We start from the raw sequence: 25091 nt of genomic DNA, 5'->3' as shown, positions 1-25091 counted from the left end.
GTTTCTCCCATAACACAGATGTGGCAGCTTTGCACATATCTGCAAATTTTATGGGATAGGTTAAAAAGAAACAGTAGGACGATAGTTTAAATTAGTTATTTAACATTTATATTGCAGTTTCATCCAGAAAAGCAAATCAGGGTCCTGTTAAGCTAGATATTTTGGTGAAGAGCTTACACTAGAAGGAGAACGTGGAAAAAGAATTTCCTTTTTGTTCAACATAACCAATTTAACATGTCAGGAGAAACCTTAACTTGTGGAATTCAACAAATTAAGAATACTTTGTCACTCCACTTTACTGTTGCATAAACTCTGGCATTTGCATTTAATATCTCTGGATTTTTAAGGAAAGCAGTCAGGTGGCTGTAGGGAATAAGATCAAGTTCACCAGAGGTTGGTCCTGCATTGTGGGGTTTACATCATGTGTGTGCAGGCATGGCGTGGAAAGGGGCATGGCCACAGTAGTTAGGGAAATGTGCCGATTTAGCACATCTCTGTGCAAGCCCTGACCACAATTTAAAGCTGCCCTCCCTCAGCAGAAATTCAAAGGACGGACTATGACACCATCATTCCCTGCTCTCTCTTGGGATGTGTCATTTACCTCACTGCATCATGTTGGATAAACTTTAATTTTTAGTATTTTCAAAGTCAACATGACCTGTAGATTTTCAGAGTTCACTTTAAAATGACAACGTGACGAGGATGTTTTCTTTTCAAGTGTTGAAACAGAACTGAGTTTTCATGATGGAAACCATCTCCTGCTTGTGTATTTTACAAAAAAAAACCTGGCCTTCCATTTAGATGTCTTTCCCAGCTCATTTCTCCTGTGTGTCTTCAGTCTTGACTCAGCATTAACACTGCATGTCAATTGGCATTTTCAGGCACGTACAGAGATTAATTTGTTCCCCTCCCACACATCCTTGAGAGAGCAGAGGAATAATTCTATTAGCAGAGATGTGGTTCAGGTCAGGACAATATTCAGCCTTTTAGTAGAGGGATAAACTGAAAAAAGAGAGTGAGTTTTGTTGACGTGAAACAGTTTTTGCAAGTATATATCAAAGTATGTATATTTTGCAAAGTAACTGTTAAAAGGGTTTATACTGCAGTATTCCCTGTACTTAAAATGGGAAATCCCTCAAACATCCTTGATCCATTTACCTGCTGCTAGGGGAAGGTGTCTAGTTTTCAATATTTGGGGTGTGTGTGAGTGTATTTATTCAACCGTTTGTAAAAGATAAATCAGATTACGCAACATCTTCACTTGTTTCCTTTAAAGAAAAAACACTTCCAGTAGGATGTAATAGTAGCACTACTTTGGCCTGAGAGCTATAATAAAAATGATGAGGTAGCAGTGGATTGGTGAAGAAATTAGCGGTGGGTGATCTGAAGCCAGTCATGGGTTCAAATCCATCTGAGATGGGTGATGACAAAAATGGTGCTAGCAGATGGTGTGTACTGAGTGGCCTATGTGAAATGAGTTTTGATCTTAATCCAGTCTTAACGAGGGAGTATCCACATCACAAAAATCCACCATCATAAATGGCACCCTAGTTGCAATCTCAAGAGGTCTGTACACAGGCATAAAAACCTTCTCCGTTTGTTATTGGTAAGATCCAATACTTCCCATTAAGATTCCTCACCTTTGGCTTAGTAAAAGTACTATTAGTAGTATTCTGCCAGCTCTACTTTGAGTCACTACCATGTTGTGCAAAAAGGTAATTTTATATTAAAATGAAAATGAATCAGCTTTAATTTTGGACAGGGATTTTAAACTGGCAATGATTATCTCAGTAAAACAAGCCATTTGCTGTTCCGTCAACATGAAATAATAGCAGCATTTGTCTTACTGTTTTAAAGTTATCGAACATGGTTTGCATTGCTAGTAGAGAACACATTTCTCACTTTAGTCAAGGAATGTTCTGCCTTCTGTTTTGTAGCAATGGAAACATTGTACAGCTCAGTAAATTAATAATGAGAACAGGGAAAGGACTTATTATAAGACTGTTGTAGTCTCTTATTGAGACCTGCCTCTGATCAGCTAGTCATCCCAGGTGAGGTGGGTACACAGATTCCCTGCTTCCTTACATGCACTGCCAGGCATTTGGTTAATACTCTCACTGGCATGACAGGCAGAACTCTGTATTGGTAATGGTTGGGTCCCACTGAATCTGAGGTATTTCCTGTGGGCCAGATGGATAGCTATATGGAAGTATGCATTCTTCAAGTCGAGAGCTATAAACTACCCTTGAGTTTGAAGAAATGGACTGATGGAGGCAAGTATTACCATCCTGAATCTGAGAGGGTATATGTATTTGTTGAGTTTCCTCAGGTGTAGGAGTAGACCTCCTTTCTTCTTTCAAATGAGGAAATACCCAGAGAGTGTGGTATTTGAGTCCTTTGGTGAGTACAGAGTATCATCTGTCCTCTTTCTGAGCAGCTCTCAGTCCTGAAGCAGCAAACCCTCAGTCATGGCCTATATGTTTCTCTGAATGCCCACTGCCTGGAGCTGTGAGGGCTAGCACATTGTCATCACAGTGGTCATAAAGGTAGCCTTAGTTTTGGAGGCATCCATGGCCACCACTTGACCTTCTTTAGTCTTGAGGCTCTTCTTGGCTGTAGTACCTTCACAAGGTAAGTGTTACTCTCTCTTATGTTAGGAAGGCAGTTAGCTGCACGCAGTTGTAGGGAAGCTGAGAAGTACGATCCAAAAAGGTCCAGCCTTTTCAGATCCTTGCCTTACTCATATTCAACTTTTAGTATATTGTGGATTTGAAGAAGGAGCTTGGGTTGTGGTGGATGTAAAATATTCAAACTCCCAGGGAGGTACTTGGTACCTCTTCTTGACTCGCTTTGCAGTGGAAGTTAGCATGGTCAGTGTATGCCATAGGGCCTTAATGAGGTCAAGTAATCCCTCATTTGTGGGGAAGATGATCCTGGCTGGATCTGAAGCTGACAAGACATCAAATAGCTTGTGTGATTTCTCAGTTATGACTAACATCTCTATCGCCAGTCAATCCTCACAGGAAACTTCTGGAACATTACTATGTCTGGTCTGATATCGAATGCTGAGGATACTGCTTCATCAGGTGACGAAGACAAAAAGTGCTTTGGATCTGGCTGGATCTGTCCCTGGATCTGGCTCTTCCTGGTAGTCTGGTGTAGGAATGCTAATGGGGAGTAACGTCTTCCTCTTGAGACTGGCATCTTAATGCCTGAGATAGTGGATCCCTGTACCTCCAATAATTACACTGTGGCATGCCATAAGAATACAGCTGTCTTGTTGGGTATTGGTCAGTCCACAGCCATTCCTTACAGATTGGTGGCAGCTGAGCCCTATAGGGTAAGCTGGGAGGCACATCCATAGTGTCAATCACTGACCTCAGAGGAGAAAGTTCTTAACTGGGAGATGGGGAGAATGTATGCCCTGGTGATGGTGAGGAGTAGACCACTGTCATGGGTTGTGCCAAAGTATATGGGATTCTTGCTATTAGAGTCGATAAATGTCTTAGCTCAGATGACGGTCTTGGTTCTCTGGGGTCATCCTCCAAAGTGAGCACTGACTCCAGTGAGTGGGTCATTGTAGCTGGGGTTGGTGCTAGAGTTGTCTGCTACATTGTATGCTGCTTTTCCTCAACCCTTGACACCATGTGGGGCATTGTGGGATTTATGTCCGGAGGCTTTTTGGCATCTGTCCTTATGGGATGAAACTGAGATCCCTCTGAAATCTCTGTATTTGAAGAGACTTCTTTGATACCAGAAGTGTTGGTGCCAGGTTTGATGCCAATGATGTTGAAGATGGCTTTGATGCAGCTGCTGGATTTTGTGCTGGTCTTTAGTGTTGCTTGTCTGCAAGGTTGGATGCTGGATGAAGATAGAATTCCGGAATTTGTCTCCCAAGGGTCTGAAACCTTCATGGACTGTGCCAGAAAATGGAGCTTTAGCCTTACATCTCATAACTTGCGCATTCTCATGGAGAGTGACAAGTATACCGACATGATGCTCCATCTATGAGTCCTACTGTGTCCTTCTTTTGGGGTAGTGGGGGGTTAGACCATTGTAGAATGGACAGGATTAAAGCCCACAGATTTTGTCTCCCCCCGGTTAAGGGGCCCTGTATAGGTGGACAGGGGTGGGTGTCTATAGTGTGTTCTGTACAGAAGTGTCTGACTTGTAGAGTTCATAAGGTTGGAAACTGTTCACAGAGGTCTATATAGAAGATCGGAAGTAGTTCTGAAGATTTTCTTAAAGATTTATAAAAGTTTTGCTAGAGCTAAGACTAGTGGGTCAGATATACACCAGGTTCTATTTCGTGGCCATGGTCACAAAGAGGAAACAAAGGGATGGTTGCAGCCACCCTAGCCTTTATACTGTCTTTTGGGTGGCACAAGGAAGCACAGGGTGCATGCCTGACCTCAGCAGCCACTGCTTTTGAAAACATTTCAATATGTGCACCTAGAGTGGGATCCACACTGGAGCATGCTGTAAGAATAAGGGTATTGGTTAAAATAAAAAAATAAGATCCAACACTTCCTCCAGGGCCCGTTCCAGAACTCTCGCTGAAATCAAGGGATTCTTTCCATTGCCTTCAATGAGAGAGAGAGAGAGAGATCATGCCCAAAGCAAGGAAATATGTCACTAACCTACACATCTCAGAGCACTATATCTGAAATACTTAGATATAATTTGTCCTATTAAATTCTGTTTACCAATATGATAATCTAGGCATTGAGTTTTGATCCATTTGTAACAATGAATGGTTACACTTAAATTTTATTTTCTGTCATTTAGATTTTCAACCAATCTTTGTTCAGCTTGGTTCTTAGGATTTCCTTAGAGTTTGATATCCTTTTGCCATTTAATTTTTTTATGCTTATAAAACAAACTGGCAACTAAGTTAATTAAATTGTGACGTGGTGGCCTTGCCCCATGTGTAGAACTCTACATCTCTGCAAAAGTGGGTGTAGAATGCTACCAAACCAGAATAGCAATATTTTACGCCCACTTTGCACAAGAATAAATTACTATACCGGGGCAAGACAGTGGAGAATCATGTCCTGTAATTACTTTGTACAGAGCATTGATTAAACATACTGGGAAAGGTGTGCCCATTTCTGGTGCAATAATAGAGGAAGCTTGGAAAAGGTACAGGTAAATAATATCAAAGGCATCAATAGTTAAGAAAACTAGGCTAGCATTTATTAAGAGCCAAATACTTGTTCTGTTGACAACAATAGGAATTTTATTATTTACTTCAACTGGAAAAGGATATAGCCTTAAGGGATTAGCTGAGTGGAAAGGGTCTTGGAGGGAATCTTAACAAAGGGTTGTTGTAATTATTTAGGTGGAATATATGAACTAAAAGTGTTAATGTAGCCCAGTCAGTGTCCTACATTAAACAGTGTTAATTAAACGAGGTCTGGGGTTTGGTATACGGAGACTTCAGCCTGGGTAGTATTTTGGCAAACATACTATTTCCAAATCTTTTAAACTTTTTATTAACGATACCGAAAAGGAAAAAACAGTTAAAGCATTTTAAATGTGAACTCTTAAGGCAGGCTTTCATTTTAACAACATTTCTTGTACCCTTTCCCTTTATCTGGAAAGTTTAAAATGGTATCAACTATGGCAATAACTGTCCTTTTGGGGAACGGAGAAGAAATTAGCGGAGATGGGGTGGAGGAGATGCTGCTGCTGCTGTTAAAGTCCAATCTTAGATGGAAACGTGCCCTTGTTTGACAGTTTCTTAGATGGTATCAAAGATGGTAATACCTGTCATCCCGAGTGGTGTTTGGGATTCAGCTGCAGCCAGTAGAGGTCACCCAGTCTCGGGCCCGGTCTGTTCAGGACATTTCTCAAGATTAGGGCGATGAAGGCCTGGAGTCCCAGAAAACCAGGGGGCGTAACAGCCATGATCGTGAAGCTTGCTCTAGTAGCCTTTGTCTCTTGGTTTTGTTTTTTTCATACTTTCCCAACAAAATCTTTTTCTTTTAAGAATCCGTAAATGGAATGATAGGTGGAATAGTCCATCCCCTCATCATTTATTTACTAATTAGGCTTATTATTTGACATATCTTTTGGCTTTACATTTTTTTTTAACAAGCATAATTTTAACAGTCTTAATTATGTTAATGTGGCCTTTTTCTGTTTAGACTTCGTCAGTTATTGTCTCCCTTTTGTACCTTCCCCGTTAACATTGCTTATTATAGGTTATTGTAACATCTTATGAACTTTTATATACTTTTTACAGTTGAACTCACAATTCGGGTAAAGTTGTAGGTCCAATTGTTACAAAAGGGCTCAATCCTGCAGTTGTCTTGCAGGCAAAATATATCCAGAGTCATTAGAAATCTGTTAGAAACCAGCAAAGGATGTTCAAAGTTAACTCCGGTCTTTCAAAAGAGCACTTCATAAATGAATTTAGAGGCACAGTTGTGAGATAAACAAGTAAGGAAGTACTTGAGAATTTTGTTTTATATAAATATCATACTATAAATCTAAGATTAAATATTTCAGATCTTTCCTTCATAGCTTTTCTCACAATTATGCCAAACACCCCATCATATGCCACATTGTTTGTACATAATCTAAGAATATTTGAAGGTTTACCAGTCCCAGAATGCTGCCTAGTGTATTTTAAATTCTACTGAAATGTAATGGTCTGGCATAGAATACAAGGATGCTCTTTGACTGTGATTCCCAAACTTTTGAGTACTGTTGCTCCTTTATGAATATTTTAAAACTTGTGGGGTTCCGCACAACCAAATTCTGTGTTTTTTTACTGATTCAGGACATGGGAGTTTGAATGGTTTTGCAACTTCTTTTCAACTGCATACAGTTTGTTTAATTATATAATATGATTTAAGCTGGGTTTTTAAAACTATAATTTGAAAATATGGATGTTTTTGCGTGTTCACAGCCTAAGATTTTAGTGAGAAGAATGGGCCTGTTTCAGACTCCGTAATTGTACAGTATTTGGTTGAATTTCTAATAGCACCAGATATAAATAGTTTTCCAAGTTGAACTATTTCTGTGTTTAGTTTTCACAGAAATTATTGCTGAAAACCCAGACTCACAGAAATAACTGGAAGCACGCGAAAGCAATATTTTCATAGCTTCCTCTCTGAGTTCTTTATACTTCTCTTTAACAGGAAGCCAGAATTGCCGGTTTGAAAATTTAGTCTTTGTGATCACTCGACAATTCTAAGCGATTTTCTTGTTTTGAGATACTTAAGTTTGGAATGGAGTCAGCAGTTACCAAGAATGGGTATAAAATCCAGTCAGTATCATGTTCCGCTGAATCTATGCTATGTGAAGGCTTAGTACCTGTCAAAATTCTTCCATTATAAAGATAAGAATCACCTGTCTCTCCCTCAGCCCCCCCTCCCTTATCTGCTAGTGCTGGTGCTGCTGCCAGTATTGGGAGGCTCTCTTTGTTCTCTGCTCCAGCAAGGACTTGCAGGTGAGAGACTTCCTGCTGAATGCTTCCTCCAAGAGAAAGTCCCTTTGTTGAAGGCCCCCTACAGGAGCAGAGGGTACCGAGATGCTCCCATCCCCAGTACCAGCATAAGATGCAGACTTGTGGGTAAGATACAGGTGATTTTTAAGCCTAGAAATGGGGAAAAAATGGCATATTGATTAAATCAATCCCCCCCCGTCCCCCCAACCACTCATAGCTCCCCAAGGGAGCCATCCCTCACAGTTTGGGAGGCGTTCTATGGTTACTGAACTGCAAAGGGATGCTCTCTGATTGGCTCAGGGCCAGTCAATGCACAGGAATTTCCAGTCAAAACTGTACTTTCAATTCCTATACACAGGGCTAGACCTGGAAGGGGGAGCACATCCCCTTCCTTTATTAAAAGCAGAGGGGAGCTTCCCCTCCTCTTCCTGACTTAGGTAAGTAAGCAGTACTCACCCAGAGTTCCCCACCTTCTTGACTGGTGTGTTGGGAGCTCCCCTTCCTGATTCAGTGTACTTCAGTCACTGTACAGCCAAGTTGCAACTCCCTCCACTTTGATTAAATATTGCCATCCGTTATGCCCACAAACCATGGCTGTCTCAGAGTAACTTGAAAGATCCTCAGGCCAGGGGCCATGTCTTTATTCTCTCTGCAATGTACCATGTGCACCTAACTGCTCTATGTCGTAGTGTTAAATTACGAAGTTTATGGCTGGTTTCGTTTTGGGGCAAGAAGCTTATAACAAGTTTGGCATAGTCCTAAAATACACTATTCTGCATCTGCCACTGTCTGCATGTACATCTCACGGTAGCTTCCATTTAACTCAGCAATAGTTGTAACCTGGGTCATGGAGTTCATTTAACCCAGAATCCTATTATCTTGCAGATAGGAAGTAGCCACAAGATAGCACTTGATAAAAATCTAAAGTTTAAATTGTACATCATAAACTCTTATCAAATGCCATTCACACATTATCAGATGCCATTCACGCATTCAGTCCAGCTTTCATGGACCAAATGTTTATTTAAATAAGACCAATGGAACCTGGCAAACACAGATACAGGAGATTTTATTTAACCTTGTGTACAAACAACGGCTAAAAAAGCCTTAGATTTTTATTTTCAAATACAGTTTTTGAATCCTTTTTTATGCCATTTATCTTCAGAAAATTTAAATAAATCCAGCTTGACCATTTTTTATTTTTTCTCTGCTGCACTCTTGGGGCCTAATCCTGAGAGATATTGAGCCCTGCAAGTCTCATTAATTTCAATGGGAGTTACACGTGCTCAGCACCTTTTAGGATTAAGGCATTTATTTCAGTTTTTGAAACAGAGCTCTAATTGGGTATTGAAGCACTAATAATAGTGGTATAAAATGTCGAAGCAGAGTCCTTAACATGAAACATGGTGGTCTTAAACAATGCAGACAATATTAACTCTACGGTGAAACTCAAAATTACCCACCAACAATGAACAAGTTTCTTCTACACCGCATACTTTAGCACTAATTATATAATTTAATTGTATTTATATTTAAATAAATAGTTCTATCATCTGCTTTCCTTTGAACTCTGCATGGATTATAAACACTTGCAACAGTAGAGATAAGAACAAACTACACAAGTTACATAGGCAAGAGAAGGCTTGGTTTTTATTTTATTTTTTCGCTAAACAGACACAGAAAGGTCATAAATTTCACAATGTCCCTTTCTTTTTAAATTCACTGTTTCATTCTGACTTCCTCAGTTATCCAACATCCTTTTCTTCCAGTTTTAGTATCTCGTAGTCACTTGTAAGATCTTGGCTTGGATACTCATCATTGGAAACATTTACTCTGGTGTAGGTAACAGTTTTACCAATGCTCCTATGTTGCAGTTGTTGTGCAAGATTCACAAGCATTTAAAAGTTGATGAGAAGCCCAATCCAAGACATCAGGCTGTGAGTATCTTAAGAAGGAATCAGGGAGGGGATAGGTTAGGAAGTACTGCTGTGAAGGATTTGTTATGGTTCTTTCTGCATTAAGTATTTGAAACAGTTTTCAAATATGGTTTTAGCTTACCATTACTTCCACAGTTAATGTCTGCACCCAAATTCATTTCTGCAGGCCCAGTTGCTTCCCCAGTTGGCCTAAAAGGGAGGAAATGTGAGGCTCTCTTTGCAAAGATTGATGCTTGATGATTCCACCAGGGGTGGAGGAAGAGGTGGATTTGCCCCTCTGCTGAACAGGCAGGCAGGCCCACACTTAAACTCCATGCATCCCTTGGGAGCAGTGGGAATCTGGGGAATCAGTAGGAGATCAAGGTCATATGCGTGGAGGCCCTGTCCATTATCCATGCAGGAACCCCAGACTCACAGAGCATCTTCCATGGCATCTGGGGTAAGCAGAGGGGTGCTGCCACTTAGGCAACTCAGCTCTCATTCCATGCAAAAAGGTATGTTCCACACACAGAAGGTCCCCTCCACACATAAATTAGGAGATAAGACTAGGCCCTGTAATACAACTGCTTTCAGAGTCCAGACTATGGAGTAGCTAGATGGTTAATCTGGTGCACATCTTGAGCTAATATGACTTAAAAAATAGCTTGTCTCCACTGGACTGAGAAACTGCTATAGCTGTTCTAACAGCCGTCATACTGGCAAATTCATGTGGAATGTTTCTGATAACAGTATTGGAACATAACTGTAGTTAATACATATCAAGCTGTAGAGCAGACAGGGCCTAAGACACTACTGCTATGCTGGGGCCCTTTGTTGAAGTACTGTAGTTTTCAGACATGTTTAAAACGTGGATCCTAAGAGTGTAAATGCAACCAAACTGTTTTAATCATGTCTCTAAACAATGGTGCAGCCCTGCAAGTCCAAAGCGATAGCACAGTTGGTCCACTGTGTATTCAAAGTCTAAACTGTCTCAGATATATCAGAGAACAGCCACACTATAACTGGCTCTGCCAAAGGACAGTTTATACACTGTACATGAACATTAAGTGGCTCAGATTTTTGCTAGAAAAGAGGTGCTTCTTTCTCCTTCCAGGGTTGAAGGACAGCCAGGGACATGGAAAGTACATGCATAGATCACCTGCATATGCATTATTTTACAATGGCCTCACCTAAGGTTTCAGTACAGCAGAGTAGTGCACAGAGACTCAGCAGCAGGAATGGGGGGGGGGGGGAATAGCATGAGTCACTTCTATATTTTCTGCTTGTTGGCAGTTCCATTGCTACGGTTTGTGTGCCCTAGAAAGGCAGACTGGACTTCCTAGAGATGTGCCCAGGAGAGAGGACGACTCAGGAAGTTTCAGTTCGCCTCCATGTCAAGGTTGTTTTGGTCCTACTGCTGTGACCACTTCACAGTTACTGTATATTGTGACATTTTATGCTCACCGTGTAGAGGTTGGCTCTTTTTTTTTTTAAGTCAACTTCCAAGTGATTATCTAGTTCTGGACCGGGTTTTATGAGCTTTTTTTCCCCTTCCTTTTTTGTTGTTACAACCACTAATGTATAGAGCTTTTTTCCCCCCTCAACAAAAGAAAACCATATTTGAGGACAACAAGTGACCAGACAGAATACCGATCATTGGAATGTAACTGCTTCCAGTAGCAAGAGTAAAGGATTACAGCACATCATAAGTGGCACACTGCAAGTACTGAATACAGTGTTTTAGTTTACTGAAAATACAATCTTAGCTCAGCGTACGTCTGGGGGCCTGGGCTTTTCCTGTGACTTTTAAGGAGAGGGGGTTGTTTTCTCTTTTGCCAGACTATGTGATTTGTGTGATTCCCAATCAGGCTTCTCTCCTTATAGTCTTTTATTTTTCTTACTTAAAAATCTGTGGGGTGTGAGGGTGGATATTAATTATTATTCCGCTGTAAGAGTTTCCTTTAAAGGAGATTCCCTTTGATTTTGAGGTCAACCTAGGTACACTCAATGAGAACTTTTATATACTGAGCCTTAACGCTCACTCTTCATTGTAGCTTAGTATGGGGAAGTTATTAACACTAAACCGGAGACCTCAGTGTCTTAATGCTAAGTAACTGATTTAGAAGACATATGCTATTTCTTCAAGGCACATAAGTACAGTGTGAACGCTTCTGTCTTCCTGTAATAAAATTCCTCCTCCTTTGAAATTCCAAGTGGAAAAAGGAAAGGGCAGAGTTCATTTGAACATTTCAAATTCTTTTTAAAAAAGTTTCCAAAGTAGGACTGCTGCACCCAAAATAATGTCACCTTAGTACATAAGTAGGCACTGAAATAAATGATGGACAGGAAGGTATTATTTTTCCATTATTAAGATTCAGGTTTTAAGCACCTTCAAAGGCCATGGTGATCAATTTCTTATGCATTTTCGAGGAATGGCACAGTTGAGAGAAGTGAACACATACCATAATGCCTGTAAGTGTTGCAATGGGTAATGAGAAAGCTAGGAGATCCTTTATACACTTTACAGAACATCACATTTGTTTAAATGAACCTATACAGAAAGTGAACATAACAATATATCAGTGGATCAGATTAGGGAACCTTTAAAATGAGTAAGTAGTGTAAAAATACTGCATCTCCCATTAACAGATTGCATGGTTGCACCACCTAGTGGCCTACAGAAATGTTGCAGTTTCACATCACATGCTACATATTGATTGCCCTATACTTCACTTAGCAACTGAAGGTCAGAATGAAGGCAGGCAGCGAGCATCAGTGAAGGTAATCAGGCATTGCTGTATTTTGCCCTTAGCTGATAGATGAAAGTTAGCAGCATATAAAAGTACAGCCTAATTTAGCCTAACCACTACCTCACCTCTTTAAATTGTGCAAGAGTAAAATTCACCAGCAGCATTTCAATGAATATGTTTCAATTTGGTTTCAACTAAGACACTCCCCCCAATACAAAATGACACACACACACAAAGATGAAACAGATCTAAGTAATTAATTTTTATCAGTCCTCAAAAGCTACTTTTCATGGTTTATTTGCCCATTTTACTCAATATTACGTTACTTTGCTGGTTTAAAAACCTACTCAACATTTAAAATAAAATAAAAAGGAACAAAAACAAAGCTATTTCTGAATGAAAGGAGACCCTTGCTTTTTTTTAAACAAATGGTGATACACAGACAATGTTCAAATCATCTGGAAAATCCTATATGAATGTTCTAATGTTTCAAATTAAAGTAGCTGAAAGCTACAGGCTTGGAAGGGTCTGGTAAATATGTTGATACCCAAAAAAGTATTAGCCCCCAACACGTCACAATCAACTTTAGGGGGAAATTCTTACCAGTTTTCTCTGTCATACCATCTGTGTTGCATCTTCTTAAATGTAAAATGGGAGAGCCTGGTTTTCTCAAAAAGTTCAGCAGGAAATATGAAACTGTGGTAATCAGAAGGGACTTTGGCCCAAGCTAGGTTTTGCCCATTGCTTTTTGTTTAGTATGGTGGGGCTTAAGAAAACACTTAATGGATTACTAGGCAGAGCAACAAAAATCCTTTTGTGAATTCTGAATTTCTGAAAACACGGTCCATTTGTAAAGCTTACAACTCTAGGGGAAGCTCAACTACTCCATTCTCACATTTCAAATAAATCAACGGTCTCACCCTCATTATAGGATGTGCTATTTCTCCAGCCCAAAATTACCAGCTTTGGGGAAAACGTACACTTATACTCAACTGAAATAATTCATGTGTTCTGTTAAATTAACTACAAAAACTCTTCTCATCCACATGCCTGCATGTTAGATAGGGTTACAGCAGAATCAGGCATTGTATTGTACTGAAAAACTAAAAGCAACAACCTGTAACAGTAACCAAAGCAGAAGCAATTTTCTTATTGTTACACAATATAAATTGGTAACTTAATATTAAAATTATACTTCCTATATAAATAAAAATAAAAAAGTCAGGCAAAAGTAAATTGGCACAGTCATTATGGTATTGCTTTCCAGTTTAAACACTGCAACCGGCACCCACAGATTACAAACACCAAAAGGGGGAAACGGTCACCACTGATCGGAGTGGAAGTTCTGAACTAGAAAACCCTACAGTGCTGCCGCCTTAAAAATAGCAAAGAAAGATTTGAATTTTGTCAAGGAGTGGGTGGTTGTGCAGCTAAGAAGCAGAGCTGCTATTTAAAAACAAAAACAAGTATATAAAAGCAGAAAACTCTGGAGTATGTTACTGGTCTGTAACCCTTTCTAGAGACAGTATCTTTCAGGATTGCCCAGTTTTTACCTTTAGTTTTACAAAAGGCCAACCCCCCCCCCATTTTTAAACCAAGGTTTTGTTTCTCTTCACCCTCCCCCTGCAAGCACCTCTTTCTACACACACCTTTCTGTCTCAGGGGTTCTAACAGCGAGGGGGGTTGGAAGCTGGAATGTAGTGGAAATACAGTCGAGAGATTTTCTGGTTGTATGTTACAACACGCAGAGATCTGCTCCCAGACCTAAGAAAAGAGGGGTGCTAAACAATAGTAACTTCCTCTAAGAATCCTTACAATAGCATGCAAAATGCTGATATACTCACAAAATCGAAATCATTTATATTTTTCTTTTGAATTTCCAACTTCACAGTACAACGACATCTATTTTGCAGCAGTCAATTATGTTGACTGCTAAATAGTTTCTCTTGTTTTTTAATTTTTATTTTATTTTTTTCTCCCTCTTGTTTGGAAGATTCCTCTTATTTTTCTGAGTGGAGAGTAGGGAGACCTTCAGAAAATTTGGCATAACAAGATTTGTTTTTTCTCTTTAGTATTTCCCCCTGCCCCAAATGGTGCTTACGATTCAACTACGCAGATTATTTTTAAATTTGCTTTTCTCCCCTTCCCCCTTATTCTAATTCTTTCTCTTGTCTTCAGGCTGCCCTTTCCTTCGAGCCAGGGTGTTGATGGGTGGTTGCAACTAAAGTGGATACTGCATAGTGGGGTGGCTAGTACAGGCTAAGGGAGACTCTGATGCAGCTGAAATCTCTCCCCAGATGCTTGGCACATCTATTTCATGACCTGAATAGCCTCCTCTGGCCTGGAGACCATGCAGTTAGCTTATGCTTACAATTCCCCAGGCAAATACTGCTCCCACTTACACCCATGTAGCTCTACTGACGTCAGTGTGGTTGCACAGCTGTCAGTGGAGTGGGTATCAGGTCGCTTTATAGAATTTTCTGCACCGCTCTCAATTCAAACAGAATTTCTGAAGAATACAAAATGCCACCTGTTAGCAGATTGTCCACACAGTACATTCTGACATATCTTATCAAAGTATTTGTAGCTATCAGAAAAAGACTCTTGTAGAAGCAACATACAAAGCCTCAAAAAATTCAAGTATCAAAAATGTCATTTTGATAAAAGTTTGGATTAAGCAGCCAGTGAGAAAGACAGCTGTTGATTTTTTGTCCCCAGACACTTGAAGATATTTCAGTACATGTTTGTAGTGCTTTATTTTAGCACAGGTAATAACATCTGTTTGTGTGGAGAGCTAGGAGTTTCGACCATTCAGTTTCCATTCAATTCCAAAGGTCTCAAAGAATTTAGCCACCATTTTTGGACAACACTGCCTCTGCTTTAAAAACAACTAAGTGAGCTTGTTTGTTCCAGATAATGGAATTAAAGTGCTCAGCCTAGTTCTCCCTGCTTTTATTTCATGTACTGTACTTGTTTGTTGTATAATGCAAGTGGGTCTGGCTCTTTTAACACCAAAAGAAAATGTCAGAAGTGCATCAAAGAGGCAAGAAAAGGATACCCCCTTTCCTAGAGTTTGTACAAACATTTACAAGGGAAGGGGTAGGAGAGAGACAAAAAAACAACAGGTCCAGTTGTACACAAAACTTCTAGTTTATTTTTTAAAAACCCTGTTCAAATCAAGACTTGAATTTCTCAGTGGAGGAATCAAAGATCCCCTTGCTGAATGATACTATTCTGTGTGGCCCAGGACAGTATTTTAAAACAGCAGTTATTAAAGACACACTTGTGATATAGCCTTTAATTCCCCTCTAACCCCAGAAGGGCATCCTGACAAGTGTTCGTGTAGAAAGCTTGAAGCTTCTTGATGATAAATTTCATCCATAAAAATGAGGAATACCATCTCACCTTCCCAAGAGCAACAACCGCACTCTGTGTTGCATTTGTTAAAGTGTCTGTTGCTCCTTCTACTGGAGCCTTTCAGCACAGCTCCGTGTCCAGTCCAATTCTTCCCTATTCTACGGATCAAAACTAGAGGGAGTTTCTCCTTTCTCTTCAGCTTAGCTCTGTTTGACAAACAGCAGAAGCACTGAAGGCTATGCTTCCTTATGACAGGAACAGGCCAATAATGTCCGAAGAAGAAACAGTCCTCCTGTTCTCAGAGTGGCAGATTCACACCAAGAACAGTTCTACAAGCCCCCTTGTTGTGACCAGACTCCTACACCTCTGTGGAAAAGAGGATGCTTTGCCTTTTGCTGTCTGGGGTGGGGATAGTCTCCAACTGCAGGAAGTAAAGAAGAACTTGAACCTGGAAGGAGGAAGGGAGATGAAATCGTAAATCAGCCCTATATTGCAGTGCACAGTGTGATCATGAATATTTCATAGAATCATAGAATATCAGGGTTGGAAGGGACCTCAGGAGGTCATCCAGTCCAACCCCCTGCTCAAAGCAGGACCAATCCCCAACTAAATCATCCCAGCCAGGGCTTTGTCAAGCCTGACCTTAAAAATATCTAAGGAAGGAGATTCCACTACTTCCCTAGGTAACGCATTCCAGTGTTTCACCACCCTCCTAGTGAAAAAGTTTTTCCTAATATCCAACCTAAACCTCCCCCACTGCAACTTGAGACCATTACTTCTTGTTCTGTCATCAGCTACCACTGACAACAGTCTAGATCCAATTTAGTCAACTTAAATGTTTCAATGGCTCTCTGTTCATCCTACATGTTAAACTGAGGTACAGTGAAGTTGTCAGTATTCCAGATCAGCCCAGTTTTGAAATCTTTCTGATTACTAACTCACCTTTACCAAAGCCAGAGAATCCAAAAGTCTAACCTGCTTAACTAGCATGCATATTGGAAATACCTGCCAAAAGGCATTGTAGCATCAGTGGACAATGACTTCTGGAACCAGCAAAAAGTCTCTTTGAATGTTGGTACACATGGTACAGTGTAAGAGAAAGAAGCATTGTGAAAAACACCAACAATTACAGCTGTGTGAATAACTGATTTTTTGGTTTGGTGGCAGTTTTGAAAAATTGAAAATAAAATCTGAGTTGGGTCGAACCAAATCAAATATTTCGGAATTTCTGGTGAATCAAAAAAGTCCATTTTCGGCCTGTTCCAGGGCAGGGATATTCAAACCTGGGTCTCCCACATCCCAGGGGAGTGTCCTAACCACCAGGCTAAAGGTTATAAAGAGTTGCCACAGCACCTCCTCCCCCTTCTTGTTTTCTTTCTCTGGCCATTTTATGAATGGGTGAAAATATCTGTCTGAAATTTGCGAACAGTTTCAGGTCAGTTCAAACAGTATTTTTCATCAGATAAACTATTTACCTGAAAAATGTCATCCAGTTGTACCAATAATCTGTTAGCCCCAGAACCAGTTACTAAGGCACTGAGAGATGTGTGTTATGGGAATTCTTGTTACTGAAGTACATACAGAGCTGTGATGTGGGTGCACCAAAATGTTAGTGCTAGCGACCGAGTTGGTACAGATATATGCTGAACTGTCTGAGCAAACACTGCCAAACTTGGTTTAAAGATGGTGTTGAGCCTCACATGGTGGAAAGTTGCTCTGTAGATTAACCCTCTGGCTTGTTAGCAGTGTAGTTTGTAGCACTGATTTTACTAGCATGCTTTTTTAAAAATAACCCTCATTCACACTGAACATGCTGTTCTAGTTAAACTGTGCTGGAAAACCGGAAGAAGAGCTTTGTATAGCTCAAAAGCTTGTCTCTCACTAACAGAAGTTGGTCCAATAGAAGATATTACCTCACCCACCTTAGAGAACAGCTGTTAAGGATGGCTCTGCCAAAGCCTCTTGGAATGATTGCAGGTAGCCCGGTTATGGACAAAGAGGCTAAGATATTGTCTCTATCAGATTAATTAAAATATTTAGCTTTTTACCTGGGACATGACTTCTAGTGACCAGCTATCTGTCATTGTTATAGGCTGGGTTGGGTTAGCAGGAATCTTACTGTCCTTCTCTGAGGGTCTGAGCAGCGTTGGTCCAAAGACAGTTGCCAGGTTGTGCAGGGACATCTTGTTGATGCTTTCTCTCTCGGCAACCCTAACAGGAGAAAACAACGGAGAAAGAGGATGTTTCTACATTCTGTGGCTCAAAGAAACATTCCTATTAAGCAGCTTTATTTTTACCTACTTTTAAGAGGTTTTAGATACAGACATTCAATAAGCAACTATACTAGCTATGTCTCTCATTCATAGATTCTAAGACCAGAAGGGACAATTGTGATCATCTAGTCTGACCTCCTGCGTACCACAGGCCATTAGACTTCCTCAAATTTTTATTATTTGTATTACAGTAGCACTTTGAATTCCCAACTGAGATGGGGCCTTATTGGATTAGATGCTGTACCGTCACGGGGGCTTGTCTAAGTGCACTAACTATCTGCCTGGATCCAGCTGCCATGCTCCAGAAGTTCTATAGTGTGCTTTAATCTAACCCCATTTCAAAGTGTGCAGCAGCAGGGTCCACACAGACGCTTAGTGCACAGCACATTAGTGTGGGGTAGATTTACACCCCAGCAGGGTTCTAAACCCAGATCTCCTGGATCCTAGACCAGAGCCTTAACCACAAGGCCATCCTTCATCTCTACGTTCCCTAGCATGAACACAAAGCAAATACATGAATATTAAAAAACTACATTTCTTACATGAAAACACCGTGCATGTAATAAACAAGCTCATTTCATGAATACTAAGGTGCTCCGAGCACTGTACCATAATCTTGTAGTAATTACAAACACACAAAAGCACCATATACTAAAGTCCCCCTGAAAAAATGGCAAACAAATAAGACCAAAAAAGACCTTTAAGCGAGGAGGAGGATAAAGGGGAAGAAACATCTAACTATGGGGTGACAGTAATAAGCACCTTTGAAAATGGAAGGTTTATAGGTGTTAAACAGTTGGGAGGACTGATACAGCTAGGAAGGGAGAGCGAATTCCATATAGCAGGCCCCACTCAGCAAGGAACAATCTCTTGCCAACACAAGAAGTATTGTTGCAATTCCTAAAAGACGGGTCTTGTTAAAGTGCAAATACCTGGTAAGACAAGGCTCCAGGAAGAGCCCTTGAACGTAGTCAAGACTTTTAAGATTTATCCCATTTACTGTGTTTGGTTACTTCGTTCACGCACAAGTGTGATTTTATGGAGATATGATGTGTGTCCTTCAGGGTGTGTGTGTGTGTTGCAGATCACATTTTCACTGTAAAGATCTTTCTCATCCCTTCCTTGGGAACAATTCATAATGGCTTCAGTAACAGTGAGCATGGAACACAGGACTTAGCACTTTACCAGGCCTATTTTACCTGCATTACTCAATACAGAGCAAAGGAAAATGAAATCAGTGAAGGGGCTCTTTGAGTAACACAGCACATCTCCAAGAAAGGGGCACCTCTCTCCACGGCACTTGGAATGGATTTACACATGAAATGCACCTGTCTGAAGGGTCTGTATATTACCTTTTTAAATGGTCCAGAAGGAAAAGGAATGTCACGAGGTTGGGTTCTGGAAGCGAGAGCAGTAAGTTCAGCATGCAGCTTTCCTTTGCAACAGGGTCTGAGAGTGCTATGGGAGGAGAGAAAAAAAAATACAGGAAGGGAATGAGAGCTTTACTGACGGTGTAAGAAATGTGAAAATATGGGTGATGCTCAATGTGCTGCAATTTCATTATAGAGACAAGAGGCTTAGAATTCAATCCAGGCACAGCCTCACTCGCCGTCTGAATTCAGTTCTCCCCTGTTAGACAGGTGATGGAGAATCCTTTCTTCTGTGCAGGAGACCACAAGTGCATTGCAGACTCAGAACACTTAGGCCTTGTCTACACTACCGGGGTAAGTTGACCTAAGTTACGCTACTCCAGCTATGTGAATAATGTAGCTGGAGTCGACGTAGCTTAGTGCAAGTTACTGTGTTGTCTACACCACGCTGTGTTGATGGGAGATGCTCTCCCATCAACTTACCTTACTCTTCTCGTTCCGGTGGAGTACAGGAGTCGACCAGAGAGCACTCTGCGGTCGATTTAGCGGGTCTTCACTAGACCTGCTAAATTGACCCCAGCTGCATTGATCACAGCTGCATTGATCACTGGTAAGTGTAAACGTGGCCTAAGATACCTCCCTTCTGGGTCAACACAGGAGATTACAGCCCATCTCAAACCAGATTTATCTCGTTTTGGAGAATGAATAGGAGAGATACCATTTCAGGGCCTAGACAAATAGGATTTCTCTTCTCTTAATAGGTAGGCAATGTCCATCCTAGTACTTGAATTTTTCCATTCTTGCAGGTAAGTGAAACCACTGCCCACACTAAAACCTGCACAGTAAGGCAGGATTTGAATTCTCTTCTGAGCAACTCATGAGCCAAAGAAATAGCCTCTGCCTCCCTTCTCCACAGTCTGTCACAGGACTTCCTTCTAATATTCTAAATATTATTCTTCATATTGAGTAAAGCCTTTTCTAAGGCCTCAGGAGCAACCTCCTAGAGAAAACCATCACAACACTTAGCACATGGTAGATATCAATGATTTCTTCTGTTACACACCAATGCCCTCAGCAAAGTTGGGGTACAGTTCATCTGTGAAGAGGGGTTCAGGCAGTTCTCTGAAGTATAATTTTAATGTCCCTGCAATGGCATTAACATCCATCTCACTCATCATCACGGACACATCTTTGTTGTCTGTAAGAGAAAACAGGGAGACATACAGGTACTGAAGCTGGTAGTCCTTCAAAGTCATTCCTTATTCTTGTTCTCTTTTTCGGTTCCCTCTGTTTATCCTTTATTTATCTTCTCCCCCTACCCAAATAGCTGACGCTCATCACCTGTAGTCACTTTGCTCAGGTTGGTTTCTGAGTTCTCCATTTATATTATCCCAGTGCTGCTTAATAGATCAGAGTAGCTATAATGTGACCACTTTGCAGCTAGACCCCCCAGGACAGCCAGGATGACATCTAGCTTTACATCTGCTGGGGACGGGAGGAGGGCGCAAGAAAAGAAACTTAGCTTTACTTAGAATTACTTCTGCTGTACCAGTGTCGTGGGCTGGATCCAACACCCAGTGAAGTCAATGTCTTCAATGAGATCCAGATCAAGCCCCGTATGAGGCTGAGCCAGTGTCAATTAAATGCTTTTCAGCTTCCTAATAATATGTTGTATAATAACTAATAACAGCCACGTCCCCATCGGGAACACTCTGGTACAATCAGAAGCACCCTCAGTATCTCCCAATTAAGCAGAGTTCAAGAGACAAAAATCAAGCAATTTAGGTCAGAAATGTGAATTTTGTTAAAAACACCTCCTCTCACCAAAGACAGCCTCATATGAAATGTGTTAGCATTTACACAAAAAAATTGCATTTTTTAAAATGTAAATCATCCTCCCGCCCCCATGGTGCTGGAAACCCAGAATGTAGGTGAGGACATTCTTTAAAGTGTAGCAATAACATGGGACCCCTTTTGCATCCAAGGGACTCAAAGTGCTTTACAGAGCTTATTATCATCCCATTTTACAGATGGGCACGCTGAAGAAAAGAGAAAGCTTTGCTTGCCTGAGGTCACACAAAGCACTAATGGGAAGCATTGGGAAGAGAACCCAGGAGACCAGACTCTCAGTCACATTCCAATAACCAGAATTTTCTGCTTCTCTATCAAATCCTTCAAAAAAAATTTCTCAAATTATTTTGATGTTGCCAGTGCTCCTTTAAACAAGAGTCTCAAACAACCATAGGGACTTCCTGTTAATCCAGAATTCTCATTGACATTGTGGAAAATAAGACTGCTGGTTGCTCCCATTTCCCCTGAGGAAAGTGTCTGCCATTTACCATGGCAAGGCACACAAAATCGCCATTTCAGGGCTGCTGGGAGGAATAATAAGTATTTCTCAATAAACGGGTTCATTCCACTGAATACCTCAGGTTAACATCTACAACATCCGATGAAGTGAGCTGTAGCTCACGAAAGCTTATGCTCAAATAAATTGGTTAGTCTCTAAGGTGCCACAAGTACTCCTTTTCTTTTTGCGAATACAGACTAACATGGCTGCTACTCTGAAATCTACAACTGGAGGACAATAATAAAACACACAGCCGGGGTAAGAGGATACTCCTTTGCACCAGGGTCTCCGCCTCTTCATGCTTCCTGGGCTACATGAGATTAAAATAGCACAGTAACCTGAAAGGAGATTGTCATAAATATAAAGGGAAGGGTAAACCCCTTTGAAATCCCTCCTGGCCAGGGGAAAGCTCCTCTCACCTGTAAAGGGTTAAGAAGCTAAAGGTAACCTCGCTGGCACCTGATCAAAATGACCAATGAGGAGACAAGATACTTTCAAAAGCTGGGAGGAGGGAGAGAAACAAAGGGTCTGTGTCTGTCTATATGCTGGTCTTTGCCGGGGATAGACCAGGAATGGAGTCTTAGAACTTTTAGTAAGTAATCTAGCTAGGTATGTGTTAGATTATGATTTCTTTAAATGGCTGAGAAAAGAATTGTGCTGAATAGAATAACTATTTCTGTCTGTGTATCTTTTTTGTAACTTAAGGTTTTGCCTAGAGGGGTTCTCTATGTTTTTGAATCTAATTACCCTGTAAGATATCTACCATCCTGATTTTACAGGGGGGATTTCTTTACTTCTATTTTTTATTAAAAGTCTTCTTGTAAAAAACTGAATGCTTTTTCATTGTTCTCAGATCCAAGGGTCTGGGTCTGTAGTCACCTATGCAAATTGGTGAGGCTTTTTACCAAACCTTGTCCAGGAAGTGGGGTGCAAGGTTTTGGGAAGTATTTTGGGGGGAAGAACGCGTCCAAACAGCTCTTCCCCAGTAACCAGTATTAGTTTGGTGGTGGTAGCGGCCAGTCCAAGGACAACGGGTGGAATATTTTGTACCTTGGGGAAGTTTTGACCTAAGCTGGTAAAGATAAGCTTAGGAGGTTTTTCATGCAGGTCCCCACATCTGTACCCTAGAGTTCAGAGTGGGGGAGGAACCTTGACAGAGATCATCACTCAGGAGATCATAACGCAAAGGAAAACCTCAGGAGCAAATACTTACTGACATCAAAGGCAGCTTTCAAAGCTTGGATATCAGTTGCAACCCCAGAGACACGGTAGATGCCCACCTCCTCCATCCCACGTCGCTCTATCTCCTCCACGCACTGGCGCACAATGTAAGGCACCTTTGATCTCTCTCTCCTTGAGAAAAAACAGGAAGAAGAGTTCAGTATGACATAGGCAGAGAAAACATGGTTACCAGAGTTACATTAGGCACTGGATAAGATGAGACTGCTTGAGTGAAAGGAGCTCTAGGCCAAGATTTTCAAAAAGGACTGAGTGAGCACTCACCCTATGAAAATCTGCTCCTTTAAAAATGTCTCAAATTGGACACCCAAAAATGGAGACATCCAAAATCACTAATCACTTAAGTGTTTAGGAGGTGCAGACTAACACAGCGGTAAGGATGAAAAAGACAGTTACCTTTTCCATAACTGGTGTTCTTCAAGATGCATTGCTCATGTCCATTCCGTATTAGGTTTATTTGCTTGCCACATGCACCGGTGCTGGAAGTTTTTGCCTCAGCAATATCCGTAGGGGACCGGCTCTGGCGACCCCTGGCATGGCATATACTGCATGGCATAGTATAAGGGGCACCGGTGGCTCCCCCCAACCTCAGTTCCTTTTTGCTGGAAACTCCAACCATGGGGAAGGAGGGCAGGTCATGGAATGGACATGAGCAACACATCTCGAAGAATACCAGTTACGAAAAAGGTAACTCTCTTTTCCTTCTTCGAGAAACTTGCCACATGGAGACAGAGGAAGCCCTGGTGCAGGAAGCAGCATCTGATGTTGCCTGGAGGGCTGCCCTGGCCACAGTAGTACCCTCATCAAGGATCGCTTGGAACTCCTTCTTGGAAACCTCAGGGAGCAACCCTTCGAACTTGGCCATAGCTTGCCACATATTGAAATCATATCGGCCAAGGAGGGGTTGGTGGTTGGCTACTCTCAGCTGAAGGCTGGAAGACTAATAAACTTTACGTCCAAAAAGATCCAGCCTCCTGTAGTCTTTATTTTTGGAGGTGGCCCTGGGTTGTCCCTGCCTCTCCTTGTGGTAAACTACTTCAACCGCAAGGGAATTGGGGGCTGGGTGGGTGTATAGGTACTCATGCCCTTTGGTGGGCACAAAGTACTTACGTTCGACCCTTTTAGAGATAGGGGCCAGGGAAGAGGGGGTCTGCCACAGGGCATTAGTGATTTTGGAGACCCCCCTCATGAAGGGGTAGGTCCACACTGGCGGGAGCCGAGAACATCAAACAGAGAGTCTGAGGGCTCTTTCAATTCCTCTGCCTGAAGACCCAGGTTAGAAGTGAACCTCTTCAAAGTTCCTGGTGCGCCTTGGTGTCATCCTGAGTAACTGGGTGAAGGGGCCCCATGATAGCCTCGTCCAGCGACGACAAGGATAATGCCAGTGCCGCGGGAACGTCCACATCCATTGGTGGTACATCAGCTTGCTCCCCTGGGTAGTCCTGGACCTGCAGGGTCTTACCCCTCTGAAGTCTTGAGCACCGTAGGGGGACGGGATACCGAGGCCTCTGGCCTCTCCGAGGCTCCCGACACCAATCGGATAGCCTGGGAAGGCTGGGTGAGCCCCCAGGGGTTCTGGCCACTGCGCTTGGGGCTGGTTTCGGTGCTGATAATATAGTCAGCACTGCCGGTACCAGGGCTTGTCCCGCAGTCAGGGAATCTTGCTCCAAGCCAGAGCTACCAGCGGCGCAGTTGGTACCAGGTGACCAGGATTGGGCTGAGTGGTGGCTCTTGTCCGACCCATGCTAGTTGCTGCGTCCCGAAGCCAACCTGTCCAAGCGAGATTGTCTTGGTCGGGCTCTCTGAAACCAACTGTGTTCGGTGGATCTGTGTTGGATACCCAGTGATCTACACCTCCACTACTTGACCAGTACCGGGACATCGAACAGGACCGGGAGCTACTATGGGCCAATTGCCAGGAAGATTGTCCTGAGTAGGGCGACCTACTGCTTGGAAGTGGGCGATGATGGCCCAGCAATCGGCGGTCTCTGGTGTTCCCTACGGATACTTCTTAGGGAAAAACTTCCAGCACTGGTCCATGTGGCGAGCACACACACCTAATATGCAATGAACATGAGCAAGCATTTGAAGAAGAACCTTGCTCCATGTTAGAGGGTTTACTTGACCAAATCAGCAAATATCTTTACAAAAATACTGACATTGTACCAGCATTTTTCTATAGCCCAACACTGTTAGAGAGGAAGAATATCCATTTAGGAAGTTCTCTGAAAAACCCTCCATTTTGAGAAGTCTGGGCTGTTATAAAAATGGCAGAAGATACTGGTTATTATGAGCAAATTATTCCAGTCTCAAGGGTTTAGAATCAAGAGCAGTCAGAGCTGGTGTCCTCTATAGCGAGACGACACTCAAATGGTGACAC

General features: G+C 41.7%; 1 protein-coding gene across 2 annotated transcripts in view; it reads right to left on the bottom strand.

Moving 5' to 3' along the window:
- Positions 1–8505: 8505 nt before the first annotated feature.
- BCR (BCR activator of RhoGEF and GTPase) overlaps positions 8506–25091 on the bottom strand; it is a 133889-nt gene continuing 117303 nt past the window's right edge. For both annotated transcript variants that reach the window (XM_073313721.2, XM_073313722.2), the window contains 5 exons: positions 22686–22825; positions 20186–20320; positions 19105–19210; positions 17528–17690; positions 8506–15927 (listed from right to left, as the gene is read on the bottom strand). In XM_073313721.2, coding sequence (XP_073169822.1) covers positions 15838–15927; positions 17528–17690; positions 19105–19210; positions 20186–20320; positions 22686–22825 — 634 coding nt within the window. In that variant the 3' untranslated portion in view covers positions 8506–15837. The remainder of the gene's footprint in view (positions 15928–17527; positions 17691–19104; positions 19211–20185; positions 20321–22685; positions 22826–25091) is intronic.

This window comes from Lepidochelys kempii, chromosome 15 (genome assembly GCF_965140285.1).
Source record: "Lepidochelys kempii isolate rLepKem1 chromosome 15, rLepKem1.hap1, whole genome shotgun sequence".
NCBI classification, from domain to species: Eukaryota; Metazoa; Chordata; order Testudines; family Cheloniidae; genus Lepidochelys; species Lepidochelys kempii.
The sequence above is the reverse complement of the archived record's forward strand: the minus strand, read 5'-3'. Positions and strand labels throughout refer to the sequence as shown.